General features: G+C 38.7%; 1 protein-coding gene across 3 annotated transcripts in view; it reads left to right on the forward strand.

Annotated features, from left to right (window-relative positions):
* LOC108969250 (protein serrate) overlaps positions 1 to 17,885 on the forward strand; it is an 88,047-nt gene that overhangs the window by 32,004 nt on the left and 38,158 nt on the right. For all 3 annotated transcript variants that reach the window (XM_018933852.1, XM_018933850.1, XM_018933851.1), the window contains 2 exons: positions 15,646 to 15,700; positions 17,026 to 17,341. In XM_018933852.1, the coding sequence (XP_018789397.1) occupies positions 15,646 to 15,700; positions 17,026 to 17,341 (371 nt within the window). The remainder of the gene's footprint in view (positions 1 to 15,645; positions 15,701 to 17,025; positions 17,342 to 17,885) is intronic.

The raw sequence follows: 17,885 nt of genomic DNA on the forward strand, positions 1-17,885 counted from the left end.
CGACTGCGCCACCTATTTGTGCGGCGCGCTTGCGCACACAGTTGCCTATGCATATGCATGCTTGTGGGCTTTATGGCGTTACGGTTCGCGGTTCGCGGTTGAGCGCATAAGTAAATGGTACCTGTTAAATGAATGAAATAAARTGTTGTTATTTGCTTCACTTACTCCGAAGTTGATATTCTCATTTTTTATCTGCCGTTTTTCTGTTTCTGTTTATTTGGTTCGTTTATTGTTTTTAGCTTTGCGCTTTTGTGCTGTGCCGTACACTTGTTTGTTTTTGCTTTTGCTGTGTACAATTYTTATTTGTTTTTGTTGTCGTAGCAGCCATGCCGAGCTTTCAGTTTGAAGGTCCCTCTTTCAGCTCAGCTTTTCCACACTTCATAACTACATTTCAGTTTATGTTTCGGCGTGCTTAAATAGTGTTCGCGTATGTGTATGGTTGTGTGTGTGAATATTTGTAATAAAGTTATAAATGTTTTATTTGCTGCTTTGGCAATGTTTTTGCCATTTTATTTGGCATTCATTCTTGTTCTTTTATAYTTCTTGTAAACACACTTTGAGCCGCTGCTCGGCTTGGTTAATGGTTTAATGCTCCCTTAAATGTTGTGTTTTGTGATTTAGTCCGTTCCCTTTAAACACTTTTTTCGTTGACTCCGCGTGAACCATTCTACCGAAATTGGTGCCACCTTTCTTTAATGTTCGCCAAGAAGTCAATGAAAAATTCACTGCGTTGGAAATGGTGATCCTTACTGTTGTTCTTAATGATTATTCCAAGGTKTTCATTGTATTCTTTAGCTACGCTTTGGTTAATTTCCCAATTTCAAGTTTCCGGAGAAGTTGAATTCAACCACTTGGACCTTTCTTTAACTAAATGTGAGTTTATGCATATTTAGTCACCTTGATTTTTTTATTTTATCACAAGCCATTATATGTGCAATAATACTAGCAATGTAGGACAGTGTTGCAAAAAAACCCCTGCAGTGTAAGTCAAGAAGAAGCATTCTGCATACCAGCTAAATTTCAAAGCTTTAGCTTTGTCCCAGTGAATCGAAAGGAAACTATAATTTGAACCTATGAGGCATAGAATAGCCTGAAAGAAATACGAAAAGCTTAGGATTAAGAAATTTATGAAAGAAACGCGTTAAAAAAGGTCTAAAAATATTTTTTTCTTTATGTCCATTATATATTTACGACTGCGGGACTTCAATAAGCGGAGTATTACTATRTTACTTMGTAGGAATGATAGGACATTTAAGTCTCCTCTATGGCGYGGATTGACGGATGTCTGATCTCCWTTAAATATCTCMGTTTTGTCATGATTGAGACTGCCGCTTAGCTGACAGCTTCCCAGTTCTYCCAGTTCTTAGTGGACTGRCACATAAAACATTTCCGTTGTACTTAAAAAGAGAGCGCAATAAAAGAATACATGCTKAGAGTCTTCAAAKCACTCTGAACACGTCGGATAATTCGAACTAATGTCGTGCTGAAATCTGTRTCRGTAGCTTCTAATACSCAGGTCAACRTTAGGTGTAAATCCATATCRTCTGKCTATCTACGAATGCATGTGCGATATCAGWCTGTATGTCCGCATCCTTTGAGTGAGGTTTGCAACCGCTGCCACCATATTGTTAAGCTTTTGACTCCCTTTTCTCTTCTGGCTCCTATAGTTGGCTCTGMTAACTTGTATACCCGCTCGTATTCATCACCCTGGATGTCAATGTTCATCATAYATACATCAGCAACATCGCTTGATATTGTTCGGAGAGCACTGATAACTCTTAGTGCAGTTTGTGTTTAAAGACCTGCTGGTTTGGCGCCAACCGCTTTCAAGTAGCATATCTTTTATGATTTTCAAGATCGTCTTCTGAAAGTTTTCAACAAATTTCTTAAAGCATATGAAGCTTTCTAATGAGACATTAAAAAAGTATTTTTGAAAATTGTAACTTTCTCTCTTAATAACCCTATTTAATATCACCCTTTGCAAAGTCCGTATGTGCCCCATTGGCTACGCCGAAATTGCTGATAACGCGATTACCGGACCTAGTTCCCATAAGATCGAAGTGCATGGTACATGATGCGTCGTCTAGCTAAAACTAAATATCTTACAGCTCATGTCTTCCATCTTCGGTCACAAATTTCATTAATTATGTATCAGAAAAGCTCATATTTCCTTAATATTGCATCTCCAGCAGAATTTTGAAATTAAAGTTGGGCAATAAAGTAACCCCCTTTCTCTGAGAAGAAATGGATTAGCATCTCTTCACTGAACTGATACTGAATCCTAAGTGCTAGAATTGTGGTTCTTGTTAGAATTTCATTCGAATATCAGCATCGTCTTCAATATWAGTCTTTAATTTAGTCTTACCCCACCCACACTTATTGAATGCATGTCGAATCTCTAAAATACATATTTGAAACGCGCAAAAACCTTAACGCTAACCCAGCGAAGAGCGCAACTACCAGCCAGTGAAACAGCGCAGAAATCGAAATTCAAGAGCTGGAAACTGAAGTGTCATTCAGTGTATTCAGTCAACAAGTTCGTCAGCCAGGCAGTCAAGAAAAAGCCAGAAGAAACCAAAATGCAAATGGAAGAAAGAAAAAATGTCCAGCAGGCAATGCAACTGTTGCTGGTGGCTTCACTGCCAACATGTACAACAAAAGTAAGTGGTATGGAAACCCATTTCTCAAGCAGCCACTTCATCGGGAGTAACTACAACAACCAGTGTGCGCTAGTGTGCGTAAGGTTGTTGTTTTTGCTGCAGCAGTTGCTGTCAATATTGTTGTYGCTGGAGCCGCGAGGATGATGTGAAGTGTCGCTGTTGCTTGCCTRCCACCAGCACTTGGCCTCAATATGCCGTTGTTAGCGGTGAATGTTGTTACACTTCTTATTGTTGCTATTATTGTTGCTGCTCGCCTTCGGTCTCGCTGGTTAGCCTCTTACGGAAATCACCAGCATGATCATCATCATCATCAGCAGCATAAAGCCACTTGAGACTTATGTTCATACAAATATTGCCAGCGGCATGCGTTCGCACGAACATCGGTGTTTGTCGTAAGTAAAAACAACAGTAAAGAACCATTACACACGAACTACATRTGTACGAGTGTGTTCGGACATTCATATTTGTCAAGTGATATTTTTGACTTTGATTTCGATTGAAATTGTGGAAGCACCGTTATTTTGATGTGTGCGTGGAGACGTTTCACATAACGTTGTTGTTGTTGTCTATATGGTAGCAGCGTTTTGGCAATTTAAATGGTTCGTCACTGCGGTTGCAGTGAAAGTCCCCAATCAAATAACGGTAAATGAAAGAGTAATTATAACACATCCGGTTGGCTTGATTGATTCACCGCTATATTTTAATTATTTAAACGAAAAAATTGAGAGACAAAAATTTCAAGGAATTGCATTAAAGAAAAAGTAAATAAATTTTTTTTAACAAAATGAGCCAAAAAACCCCATATTCAGCACTAAGTWAAATATTAGTTAATTTATGCGTGTATGTGTGTAGCTCTCGCAAATTTTTCTTACTCGAAACTGCCTCACAAAAACCTTGCCTTGTAGTCTAACGCATCTTTGTTTACAAGCTACAACTAATGCTTAGCCACATTGCCTTGTAGTCTAACGCATCTTTGTTTACAAGCTACAACTAATGCTTAGCCACATTCTTCAGCTTTAATTGATAATTACATTTTTTCACGTCGTCAGCCTTCACTTTTAATTCATCACCAGCCACATCTTTTTCAAGTTGCCTATTCAGTTTGTCTGCGCATGCGTCACTCTGTTAACGCCTTTTTTCATAAGCACTTATTTAGACGTGCATGTTTCAATTATATTCTCTATTTGTTGTAATTGTTAATGTACAAATACTCACCTCACAAAAAGTCGACTTCAATGAAATGAGCTTCCCAACCTAATATTAACTTGTCCAATTATTGTAACGCGAGTGTAATTTGCGTAYACAAAACTTCAGCACCACGAAGTGTTGTAGGCACAATCAAAAAAAAGCAACAATACAAATTAYACGAAGAGCAAAAAGCTGCTCATGAGTAGAGAAAAAGTGTGTACGTTTTTAAGAAAAATACCCTGCGGGAAGATTCGTGAAAAGATTGATGGGCACATATTCAATTCGGAATGACGTAAAGTATAGTATGTCTGCTTTGCAACACTTCTATTCCCTTGTGATAAAATATAACTTTGTTAGAACTAACAGTTTTTCGTCCAGTCGGAGAACAGGAGAAAAAATATTTAAAAAAATTAGATGGCCTTCAGCTCTTTCAGTGGATTTTGTCTTATCTCCTAGATTGACAGAAAACGAGTTCACGGAGCCGCATTTTTAGTTTGATTAATAAAAAAAAATCACACGGAGCCAAATTTGGTGAATACTATGGTTGAGCGATTATGCTCATTGCACTTGGCTTTAAAATCGGTCAAAATCGTGGAGCGATGCGGTGCTTCATTATCATCATGTAAATTCCATGAATTGCCACAATTACACCTGTTTTCGACGGATGTTCTTAAGCAAAAGCCTGAATATGACCAAATAGGACTCCTGTATGAGTGTCTGTACCTCCGGAACAAATTCATGAGGCACCAAATCACGAATAACAAAAAAATAAAAAAAATAAAAATAATAAAAAAAAGTTTTCAGCGGCTTTGGTGTTGTATTTTTGTACGATCGGAATATGCACGATCAAGCATGTCCAAAGAGAACTGTTTACAGTACACTTTTTGAAAAAATTCAGCTTAATCRGGACGAGACTAGATTATATCATATCCTTCGSTTTTTAACATTTTAATCAGTTGAAGAAGTCGGGKGTCGTCCAGCACGAGGCATGTCTTTAACGATTTCTTGAGCGCCTTGTAATATAATAAAATAATAAATACAACTTGCTTTGTTAGAGGAATTGGCTTAATACTACTACTTTAATAGGAGATATGTATATAAATGGTACGATTTTACGATCACACTAAGTGAAAATGGAAGCTATAAAGTATATACATAMATATATRAATATATATGTTACGATTTTTTCATTTAAAAAAWTTGCAAAAAATTCCACTTGAAGTCTGAAAAATACAACGCTTGCCATAAGAAATTGACGACGCTGAACAAAAAGCCAAAACAATAAATTGTTGACTTTGTTTTTCACGTCTTCACGTTTTCAGTGTAMCTAAGACTGTCGCTTCTTCAGTCACYACCGCCGACCTGCCGCGCCACATAGCTTCCCAGCGCCTAAAYATTSGCACCGCACARCCGCCAACACTTGCAAGTGCATGGCGCTTCACTTGTTGCATTGTTCTTTCAGCTCGTTGTACAACAACACAGAACACAGTTTGAAAGTTCTTTGCTTGCTTTCCGTTTTATTTGCAAAGGACTCGTTACTCATATTTAAACTTTTTAATATTCATGATCCCACTGCGGCGAAAGTGGCTACATCAGCAAAACCAAAAACCAAGAAATGGCAACACGTCGCTAGCATGACTTTACACGTACGCTGCCACACATATGCAGGTACATGCTTGCAACATGTATATGCATGTTTGTACGACAGTTTGTAAGATTGCGCTGGCATTGTTCCTGTCGTGTTGTCGGCGTCGCTGAGCGAGTTTGTCGCTTTTGCGATCGTGCGCGATCGATTCAACGCCGCTTTTTGCAGCAACACGTTCCGCCGATATCGTACCTCTTGCATGTGCTGTATTTGTTGCTATTGTTCTTGCCTTACAATGTATCGGAATTTATTGGTGGTGTAGTTCTKGTTTCTTTGTTTTATTCGCTTTGCTTGTGATTTCCGGATGACTGCATTGATCTCCATGCGTTGCTCTGCTGGTCAGCTCGCTACATGTGCTGGATCCTGCACAGAATTATAAATTCGATAAATTCGTTTCAATGCGTCTTTTTGGTCACTGCTTACCGTTGCTGGAAGAATTTTGAAATGTATGGATGTGTGTGTGTAATTGTAGCGCTAAAGCCTCAGTTGTCTAGCTAGAGTGTCCAGCGCATGCGCGGCGTTGCATAAAGCTTTTTCTTATAGTATTTCCTTCCTTGTTATTGGGCTGTTCTTTTGTCGATGTGTTGCTTGTCGTTGCTTCCGGTCACGTCCAGCTCTGCTTTAGTGACTTAGAAAACAACAAAGTTTTTCAGCACTTATTTTTGAACCGAAGAAAAAACGCAGCAAAAGTATTTTATTAACTCCATGAATATTTATTGTACGAGAATATCAACTTACAAAATATTCGTGCATAAGGCTGTCATTAAAATAAATTGTAAACGCATGCTTTAACTATTTGTGATGGCCAAGTCTTCTATCTCTGTATATGTGCATGTGGTGGTTATTTAGTCATTAACGATGCATTTATGCAGTTATACTAATAATCTGATGTTCTTTCGTAAACTATTAATGACCTGACCGCGGCTGTCCAAATCTCTGCTCTCTATAATTGACATTCAGAGCTTTCCCTTTTCCTGTGCAGCTCTCCTATTGTGGCCATTAGTCTGCTAAGATAGAGGTGTTTTTTGCTGTCTCCCGGCGGCGTGCTGGATATTTACCCAAGGTTAATCTGGGGTCCAGTCTTACTCCTAGGCGGTTCTCAGCTTTTTGTGTCCTTAGAATATCTTTGGTTGTTTGCGCCATAGCATTGAAGTAATCCGGCTTTCTAATTTATTTTTTATTTAAAGAAGTTTCGATCAACTCGCTCTATTGGAGGCGTTTCATACACACATAAAGTCGCTAACAAAACTATTCGCTTGTATTTGGGGCATATCCGCTGTGGAACTTATACACTTTCAATGACGCTTCGGATAACGCTTAGAGTTGACCTTCCGTAAATGAAACCGAGCTGTCTGGGGGAGAGTTCGTAAGCTCCATTGATAGCCGCTTGCAGCATAGGATTAAGTAGTCTATTAAAAAACTATCCCGCTGTGCCGAGCATACATACATAGTGCACGGTATGCTGATGGCAAGCTGGGATCCCCTTTTCCCTTGTTGATTTGGACAAATCGTTTTTCCAAATATTCCAGCATCGAGGACTCATTGTACATATTTAAGAGTTTTGCGGGTCTATCTGCGGGTATTGTTTTGAGTACTTCCGCTGGGATCAGATCCGGATTTGTGAGTTTCGAGCTTGCCAGCGGTCAGTTGCAGTTCCAGGGWGAASTGGRAGTTTTCYGAAAGTCTTATAGCCTGTTCTGGTTCACTGACTCTTTTTTTGTGCGTTAAAAGGAGTGCGCTAACAATGTCAACCTTTTGGCTGTGTTGAAGTCAGGTGGCTTGGTTCGAACTCCGAGTTTCTTCATATACTATTACCCCACTATCGATAGACCCAATTGACTTTTGGATCAGCGAATATRGGAACTGTTATGGACCTGTAGAGCCTATTAAACATTTGTTAGCAATCAGCATTTGTGGCAACGAATATACTTAGGAATTCTAGGCATTCCAAAGATTCGCCGTTTTCACTTCACTATTATTTAAAGGGCACAAGGCTTCATAAATGTATGCKTGAGTATCTAAACTAATCTAATTTATAAACAGTATCTTGAAAAAAAAAACACTTTGATACTCCTTTCTATTATTCCAAACTTGAAATCCAGTTTAAATTTCATTAAAACACTATTGCCTTAAATCTCCAGCATTTCATTAAAATTCCAGCAGCTAAAGACTTCCATTGCCATTGCAGCTTATTTATTTAATTGTCACACAGAAAAGTCACAGAAAAGTGTAACAAGGCGTGACATATGTGTGTCTTTAAGACGATTTATTTATGTGCGTTGCGCATGCGCTGCATTTCTTGCAGCTCCGACCCCAGGCTCGATTGCTTGCCAAAAGCAAACACAGTCATTACTTTCAAGTACGATTTTCATTTATTTCTTTAACTTTTTCCACGCCGCTTTAGCGCTACGTTCTTTTGCGTTTGCGTTTGCGGTTTTGTTGTCATTTGTTGTTTGTGCTCTCTTTGGGCGGCACGCCTTTGGCTTGCAAATTGCATCATTAACATTTAGCATTAAACTTCGCATGTGCTTTACAATCGAAATTCGTGTTTTCGTCATTTCATTTCATTTAATTCCACAACAACACCCATTTAATTTAACTTAACTTTAAGCGACTCTTTGTCTCGTATTTTATGTGATCGCTTTATGCCTGGAATTAATTGCGATTTAAATGCGTGTGAGTGAGTTTTTGAAATCGTTGAGAAAAATAATGAAATCGTTGAGGAAAAGCAATCACCTTAGTCATCGGCACTAACAACAATTAGAAGTGTGCGGGGAAGGCTGCGCTTTTGTTTGTGTTGCTATAAATTGTGTTTGTGTTCACTTTTTAATTKGCGCTGACTTGTGGACACGCCCACCGATCGCTTTTTAATGAGATTCGTTTCAATTTCGTTAATTTTTTTCAAAATCGATTTCGGTTGCCAAACAAACGCTCGTTTGCCGCATTATTCCAACATTAATTCGAAATCGTTTAACTATCAAAATGCAACGCCTTAACCACCCGAAGAATGAGATTGTAATCTTCGTTTAATTTACATTTACAACTTTGGGAAATTTGCATTTCATGACCCGCTCGCTCGTTAAATCATTCGCTTATGGCATGAGTATTCCGAGCGACTTACAAGCGTTTCGGTGTTGACGCCTAAACAAACAAATTCTTCCCAACGGCCGGCTGACGCTTGCAACGACCCGTCATCAAGTGCGGTGCTGRGTTTCCTGTGCTGTAGAACACATGTCGCTCGGCATAAACTACAAAATCATGCTGTACATCRCACTTACATATAAACACATGTATATATATATGTGTGACCTGGTGTCGGTTGCTGCTGTTGCTTGATGGTGGCGTTACACGAATGTGATAACAAGCTTGTAGTGCAGCCCACTCAAATGTGCCGAATTTTATGGTTTGCCTTTCAACTACATTTGATTAGAGCTGGGAGCAGAAGAAGAAGAAGACAATACAATAAATTTTTGGAGAGTTATAGAGTTCCCAAACGCTGGCGATTGCTTACATGCTGTACAATTAAATGATTTGAATTTTTCGTTCGTCTTCTGATTGCAACGCATGTTTAACGAAATTGTTATAGAAACCTATTTTATGCGCTCGAAAGCGTCATTGTCGGAAGACGCCTGCGCCGATTGGTTGCGCCAACAGTATCAGTAACGAATGATTGATGATGTGCGCTCTCATGTAAAGGCAATCGAAAATTTTGTGTGATCATGACAAATATTGACAGTGTTGTTGTTGGGCGCCTTTGGTAAAGTTGTGTACTTGTGTGTAGCTCGGTGAGGTGTTAACAATGTTAACTTTTTAACAATGTGATAAATTACTTGGTGAGGCGAGGCTTTACGAATCTTGTAAAAAATATATATAAAACAAAAAGAGAAAAATGTGTTGGTAACAGCATGTTAAAAAATAATTTAATTAACTAATTAATAATAAAAAAATTAGATTAAATTATAATTATGATGTTGGAATTAAATCAGAGTATTATTACCAATAACTTATACCAACAAATAAATTAATAAAAGTATAAAGATAGTACAAAACTAATATTCGTTATACTTCTCAAAAATTTCGCTCGGAAAACCAATTCTTTATTTTTTATTAACCGAGACTTACCTCTTACTAAGAATAATATATTTACTTTACTTCAAACAATAACTTATTTGATAATGCATTTTCCTTAACTGAACTAACCAAATCATACTATGATACTTACATATTCCGATAAATATTTTTGCCAGTTTTTAGTAAGACATCGCAGACACAAAATCTCCAAGTGTACCTGGTCGGGCTTTTCGCGTACAACAAACGTTTTTTGGTTCGAAACGATCAATAAACCAGTACGGAACAAGTAAGGAAGKGCTAAGCTCGATAGYAACCGAATATTTTATACTCTTGCAACTTGCAAGTATCARARACCGAGAAATTCCKTAAGGAAAATATGGGAGTWKGCGGTACTATTGACCCGAATTTATCTATTTTTGCCAGTGACACATACCATGCCATATATTAAAAAATATTCCCTCAATTTCATTAGGTACCTCACATATAACCACCAATCATATAGAGTAAATTCAGCCAGATATGCGAAAATCTTTATGACACGCATACAGGGGCTCAGGGTAGTATTGACCCAATTCAACACATTTTTAATATACAGAGGTTATATTATCGAAAGAGAATTATCTCTGAATTTTAATTGTATATTCCAAACATTGATCGATATTTTCGGTCAAAAGTTAACTATAGAYACTGGAGTTCATATTACAAGTATTTGGGTGCTTGATCAGTGTTGGTTGGATTTAAATAGCTTTTGTTTATAAGGTGGTATACTCGTAAGTTATTTTGTACTAAGGAACCCGCATGCTAAGTTCCATCAAGATATCTTAACTTTTACTCAAGTTACAGCCTGCACGGAGGAGCGGACGGACGAACGGACAGACAGACAGCCAAAAGAGTTTCAACTCCTCTTGTCATTCTGATCATTTATATACATATATAGTATATAACCCTATATCTATCTCTACTACGGCGACATCAGCGCAAGTAAATTCGACAAATTTCGAAATTTATTACAATTTTATATATCTTTTCTTRATTTTGGAAGCTATTTAACTATAGAAAATATTAAGCTTTCATTTGATATGTTTTACTAATTTTTACAAACAATGGAAAAAGTAAAATAATTTTCTTAAACAAATTAAACTATAGTCAACTTTTCAATCGATTTAAAATTTTTTTTTATACCGATAAATGTATGTACATACATATCAATCGGATGAAATAATATACCAAATTCAAAAAKATAGAATGGCCTCGCTTAAAGAACGTTTTGAATGAGACAAGATTTTGGTTAATTTTGGTAATTTTCGAATTTTTCTRKGACATAGTTAAGCAACGTTAACTCYCAAATTTGACCAAAATCGCACAGGTAGTTTGGGAGTTATGAAAGAACTTCTATAAAGGGTCGTATCACATCTGTAGTAGAAAAGTTGGACCTGAATGCAGTTTTCTGTGTCGCTCTGATCAATTTGAACGAAGAATTATAAATTTACATCGATGATCTATGTGGGCAGATTATTACAAAATTGTGCGAGATTTTTGAAGAAAGTATTCAATAGTTATTTGATTAGCTGGTTCAAATAACACTTTTACTATATTCGGATGTAGAGATTCTTTAAAAAATGTTTCACATTTTCTTCTTAATTTGCTATGGAAAGTTCTTGTTTCAAGCTTCAGCTTGAAATTGTTGCAGCAGAATTCATTCCTTAACAAAATTAAAACATTTAGCCGATGAAGGATTAAAGCGTCTTCAATACAATAGCAAACACGTAACTATTACGAAATTATATGCTTATGCAGCTCGACCGCTAAGCACCCATTCAGGCATAAGATATAAAGAAATCATAATTTTTAACCGTTTTTGCTCATGCAAACATTTATGATTTGCCTTGCAATATTGGCTTATGYTCATTTATCTATAGCTATTCATTTATGCCCACTCTTCAATGCTTACAATGCGCAGAAAATGTTTACGCTACACCTAGAGAATGCCTGTGCATTGCTGTAGTTGAACATTTTACCACGTCAAATCGCGAAGCCTGACCAAGTGACCCAAACTGTCAGCCACAGATACTGCCAAGCGCGTCCAAAAATGCGCGAACGAGGAACTAATGAAACGTCAAATGTGTCAACGACAACAGCAAAAGTGTCACACAAACCATATCAAACAACCGCAGMTATACAAACAACATCAACAACAGCAACAACGAGCAAAAAACATACAACAGACAAGTGCTTGATTTATTACGCTTTCAAAAAATCACTCACCAATCAAGAGGAGCGGCGGGGGGAYGCGCCAGCAGCCGGAGAAAACGCGATTGCATCAGTTGCACACATAATAAGTAATAACTTATATACCGCAGCCATGTGCATATGTATGTATGTACACGCGCAGCGCATCGACATTTCGCAAAGCAGGCCGATGGCGGAGAGCTGCGGAGCGGCTGGCGTGGCCTGGCGCTGTCTCTTATACACATCTAGATGTGTATAAGAGACAGAACTTATATACCGCAGCCATGTGCATATGTATGTATGTACACGCGCAGCGCATCGACATTTCGCAAAGCAGGCCGATGGCGGAGAGCTGCGGAGCGGCTGGCGTGGCCTGGCGTGTCGCCATCACTGCACATGACACGATCGTAATCGTAACTAATTTAATTGCCGATTGATGCAAACCACTTGTGGCGCGTTATGTTGCCGCAGCGTAGAAAGACTGTTGGCACGACGACGTCAGCGGCTGTTGCAAACGTGGCAGTGTTGCACTTGCCACAACCTCGTTGTCATCATCCACGTTGACGCTGACGTTGTCGTTGTCGTTGTCGTTGTTGTCATTGCAATATGAACGGAACACGCGTCTCGTCGCCCAATCACACGAACCAGCGGCAATAACTACTTCCAGATATATGAGTATGCTTATAGGCAGCCTGAAGGTAGAAAAATACACAAAGGCCGCTAAATTAGGAGAAAAGAAAGCAATCAGAACCTTGCCGCGCACCCAAAAGCAAGTCACAACCGCCGCCAACTATGCGTACGCACACAGCACAGCTGTATGCGATTATTATGCGCACGAAGTGCATATCAGCATTTCTCTAAGCGGCCCCTCCGGCGTTTTATAGTAATTTTTCAAATCCGTTCAAATCCCATTTACTTAGGATTCGCTACGTGGATCACTTTCGAAGCGCGCATACCACTTCCCTGGATATCGAAGCGACTTCAGTGACTTCAGCGGCTTTGGACGTCTCACGAAGCACAGTCAAATGGATACMYGCCTGTCGCATAGACCGCCAGACATTCCTTCGCAGCAGTAATCTGCATTCAAATGCACTGGCTGACTGTCAGCGCCACCGCGCTGCACACCGCCAGYMCACTCGGCGTGGCTTAGCCGCCAGTTTGACTGGACTTAAATGAGAGTTTCCTGGCATCCAGCTGCGCGACGTTGTTGAAGTTTAATWGCTTTGGCTGTGCATAATCTTCGTGTGCAATTCGTCGTCAACAAAGTACCTACATTGCCAGCCACACATACACACGTGCATATGCGCGCGTATGTATGCAGATGCCGTCAACGCAGCACGCATTATGATCAGCATTCAAACCGAAACAACAAYAACAACGGCGTTGGCGCTCATCATTGCTCGCATGGGAGACGTGCTGCCGCATATCCGCAGCGTTGCTGTCGTAGCGGTTGTGGCATTGTGATTGTGACGGCGACGTCTGCGTTGGCTGTCGCACGGTTGTAAAATGTCTATATGACAACTTAGACAACAAGTCTCCTTGCCACCCGCTAACCTCGCCGCCGTCTATGGGCAACTATGTATTTGGCAATGATCTTCATCATCATTATTCCATTTTTTGTGATTTTTCCGTTTATCATCGCCTTCCAATTCTAGTTTGCTTTGAACCTTCAAGTTTTCGCTCGATTGCCGAAGAATGTTTTACATATTTTATCGCGATTTCGACGAGCCAAAAGTGTGGTTAGACAAATATGACTACAAACGCTCATTTTTATTGCTCTGTGTTGTTCTGTCTTGTACTAGTTTTATGTACTCGGTCGGTTTTTGCGCTACCAGCAGGTGTAGCAACATTAAAATTGGCTGTGTTTATGCTTTTTGATGTTTCTAAATTGTTTGTGAGCGTAGATTTTTATAGATATGGTTCTGCTAATACTCATATATATGGTGCATAATTGTTAAATGATAAAAATTAAGTAAGCAGTGAATTACGAGCGATTTTKTAACAGCGCACTAAAATGTAGGCTATAATTTAAGCTTTTAATAAAGCACTTACATTCAAGAAAATGTCTAAAATGGTGATTTTCTTGTTTTTCTATGACCAACTTGATCATATTTATCTCTGTGGTGTAATGATTGTTTGGAGGAAGAGTTCTCCTTCGATTTTACTTGGCTGTAAACCAAAATATTACAACATTCTTGAACAAAAATTAATAAACAAGRAATTTTGTATATCTAAGGCGTCGGTTTGATGAAAAAATAATACCCTTAAATTCTTAAGAARATTTCAACTCTTTTGCGGATTTCTATTCATTAAAAAAAACACAAAGTCATCATAAATAAGTAAAGAAGGGYTCAGTTCCAGTTTAACCGATCAAATTATACTCTCGTAACTTCCAAGGATAAAAGCCAGGTAAAATTCTTTTCTATCTGACTGAATGTCCGACATTTTTTAGTAAAACGTTAGCGATTGCAACTGAGGTCCACATATTTGGTGGGAGCTTGGATAACTTTTGATCATAAGGTGGCATACCTCAAAAGGAATATTTGTGTTAAGTTTTATTCGGATACATTCGTTCTTCACTTRTATACCTGAAAGTGATGGTATAAGATATGAGTAGTAGGTGTGGCTGTAGTCTGATTCTGCCCATTTTAGCACTGTAATGTAGGAATGTTAGGATATTACGCCCCGAATTTGGTTGAAGTCGTACGAKCAGGTCCTGAGATGTAGGTTTTCACTTTAATGTGAGCGGTGGCAAGCCCATCATTCAGTTTGACAAAACTACGCTCAACTTCGACCTCGTCTTTTCTTTTTTGGCAAGTGGGTAACTGCGGATGACCACCTTGGTAGTACATGCATATACATATATTTGCTAGTCGAAAAAGTATTTTCGTATTTCTAACAAAACTTCAAATTATTATTTTTATATTTATACTGATACATATATGTTTATTCATTTATTATTATAAATATAATACAAAGTTTGTTTAGAAATACGAAAATAATGACTACCCAATATACATAGGAGTATATAACCTGTCTCTTATACACATCTAGATGTGTATAAGAGACAGATACATAGGAGTATATAAGTTAGTAATACTGATTGATTTGATTTAAAAATGCATAATGAAATATAGAAAGCTTTCCCGTGTTTATAAAATTTTAATTTATATATAGATGTTTATAAAAATAGAAACTCTCATAAACAAAATTTAAGAAGTTTGAAAAAAATTAAAGTTTTATAAGAACGGGAAGGCTTTCTTCATTTCATTACGAATTTTCAATATCATAATATCGAAGAAGTACATATTAACAAAGCTTAAATATTTCTATGCACTTTCTTCAATAAATGCTACATATTTTAAGCTTTATTCTACACCTACAATTAAATATTTAAACCGACTCTGCGCGCTTGAGACCTAAGCCCTCCGCAATTTTCCTTACATTGCCAATGATTTTGCGCAGACACAAATACCTGTGTAAATGCCAATTAACGTCACTTACCAATTACAACTGGCTACTGTATCTGCGTCTGCGCGAACAATGAAAAGCGGAGAGAAACCGCTGCAAATAATTCCAACTTAACGCCAAAGTAGTCGGCGAAAACATGAAAATGTGGCTGAAACAAATAGCAAATTGACAAAATAATTTAACCTCGTTTAACCCAGTGCAAGCTGCCTAGATGCTCTTGTAAAACACACACACACATACATATATATATATATACATACAAGCTTTTGTGCGCTTTTACATTCACTCATTCGTGGCTCGTTTATGCGCCCGTTTAATTTAATTTCTGTTTAGTTTGTTTAGTTTCTCTAATTTGTGCCTTTTTTGTCATTTCACTTGCAGAAATCGTTTACGCTGATATTGCAGGCGTTGGATATGTACAACACATCGTACCCAGGTAATTATGCGCAAACTATTTAAATGCCACCAAGGCACCGTGGCACCGAGGCACCAAAGCAACAGCGGCACCGCGGTTCAGCCCCAGCGCTGGCGAGCGGCGTTTGTGACAATGCGATTAGCCAGCGAAAACAAGCGGCTAAATGGTTCAAAAACAATCAAAAAAAAAAAAACAAAAAAAGCACCACCGTCAACAGCAAAAATTTAAGAGCAGAAATAGTTGAGGCCAAAAGCGCTACTGCCGACGATGGTATTAAAGTTGGTGGCGGTGTTGCTGATTGTGGCGGAATGGCGGCAATAAAAGACGCAAGCTCTCGCCAGGGCTGGTGCTRACGCTTTTTGTTGCTATTATTGTCATTGTTGTTGCTATGGAATTGTCGCAGTGCGAGGCGTCATTTGGGAGTTTTAATTAGACAATTTTGCCCACTGCGCGCGYTCGCGCCGRTGACAATTCTCCAAATGACTGAACAACAACAGCAAACGGCCAGCAATAAAACCTTACAAAGTGTCTTGGGTTCGACATGAWATTTACAACAACAGTATTAGCAACAAAACGGAATCTATTAAGTGCAACTMTAGAAAATAGTTTGACTATTGAATAAGTAGAAAAAAAAAACAACAACAGTAATAAACCCATATATCCCGTAAAAAAAATGTTGCCTACCTGCCCGGGATGTGCTGAAAGCAGAAAAACAGCAGACTTAAGCAACGAACTTGCTGACAGCTGACTTCAGACCAACACATTCTCAACATTTCATTACATTTCGCTTCAATGTTTTTATTTTGCTTTCTTTTCCTTCTCTTTTTTCATGTACAATGCGCCGAATTGTTGTTGTTGACATCGTTGTTGCTGCCGCTGTGTTCTGCGTCTCATTTCAATACGACTGTTGGCGCGGCTGTTGTTTGGTTGGGTGGCTGGCACATTCGTTTTTTGTGTTGTTTGTGTGAAATGCACCTTTGGCTGTCTTCTAATGTGTTCTCGCCGCTGACATTGTTGTTGCTACGTATGTAACTTTACTTGAACTTGCGCCATTGTCGCCGCGGACCGTTCAATCGTTGATTCACACAACAACAACAACAACAACGAAAAATTGTGTGGAAATGCAAAAAAATGTTTGGAAAACAACAATAAACTTCAACTATTTGTTGCAACGTCAAAAACAACAACAAAACACCACCGAAAACGTTACAACCGAAAACCGAAACAACGACCAAATCAACAAACAACATTGTAATGGAACCGCAATCGTACAACCACAACAACCAAAACAAAACAAACTGTGTACAACATACGACCATGCCACACAATGGCTCATCAAATCGTAGACTCGGAGAGGTTAATTGAAGAAACAGCATTTTCGGGCGTGATCCTACCATCGCCCGAATGGAAGACATTGGATCACATCGGCAAGAATGCTCGCATTACATATCGGGTCAGAGTGCAATGCGCCGTTACGTATTACAACACGACGTGTACGACTTTCTGTCGGCCGCGCGACGATCAGTTCGGCCACTACACCTGCGGCGTGGAGGGGCAAAAGCTTTGCCTGCCCGGCTGGCAGGGCATCAACTGCGAGGAGGCGATTTGCCGGCCCGGCTGCGACCCCACACACGGCAAATGCGACCAACCCGGCGGCTGCGAGTGAGTATCAAACGCCAGTTGGCTACTATAATTCATATTCTCTATTAAATATACTTTCATAAGCCATAAATGTGCAGACATATACATACAAACACATATGACTAAATATAAATATTTAGAGTTGAACTCTGAGCTGTTGTGTTAAAGCGTCAGTTGTGCGTATAAGAAATTGTTAATTGCCACACCGTTATAATTGCAACAAATTGTGCGTACCGCATGTGGAAAGTGGGTTAGGTGTATGTGCGACACTATTCTCGCGCTGCTGTTATGTGGCATTATACGCTATTATGCGTTTTCCGCATGCCTTTTCGCACATCTCTAAATAGCTGAAATGCTTCTATGATTGTTGGTGCTATTTGCAATTTCAAGATATGAGAAATGTCATCATGTGATTTATGCTTTTAACTCTTACCGTAACATTATTTTTATGGGAAAATAGTCGCCTTTTTAATGATATGAGTACTTGAAATAGATAGCATTGCTTTTCAGACTCAATTTCATTATTGACGCATAATTATGCTTTTTTTTTTTGTTTTTTTTTTTT

The sequence above is a fragment of the Bactrocera latifrons genome, unplaced genomic scaffold, assembly GCF_001853355.1.
Source record: "Bactrocera latifrons isolate USDA-ARS-PBARC rearing strain unplaced genomic scaffold, ASM185335v1 scaffold_245, whole genome shotgun sequence".
Lineage (NCBI taxonomy): Eukaryota > Metazoa > Arthropoda > Insecta > Diptera > Tephritidae > Bactrocera > Bactrocera latifrons.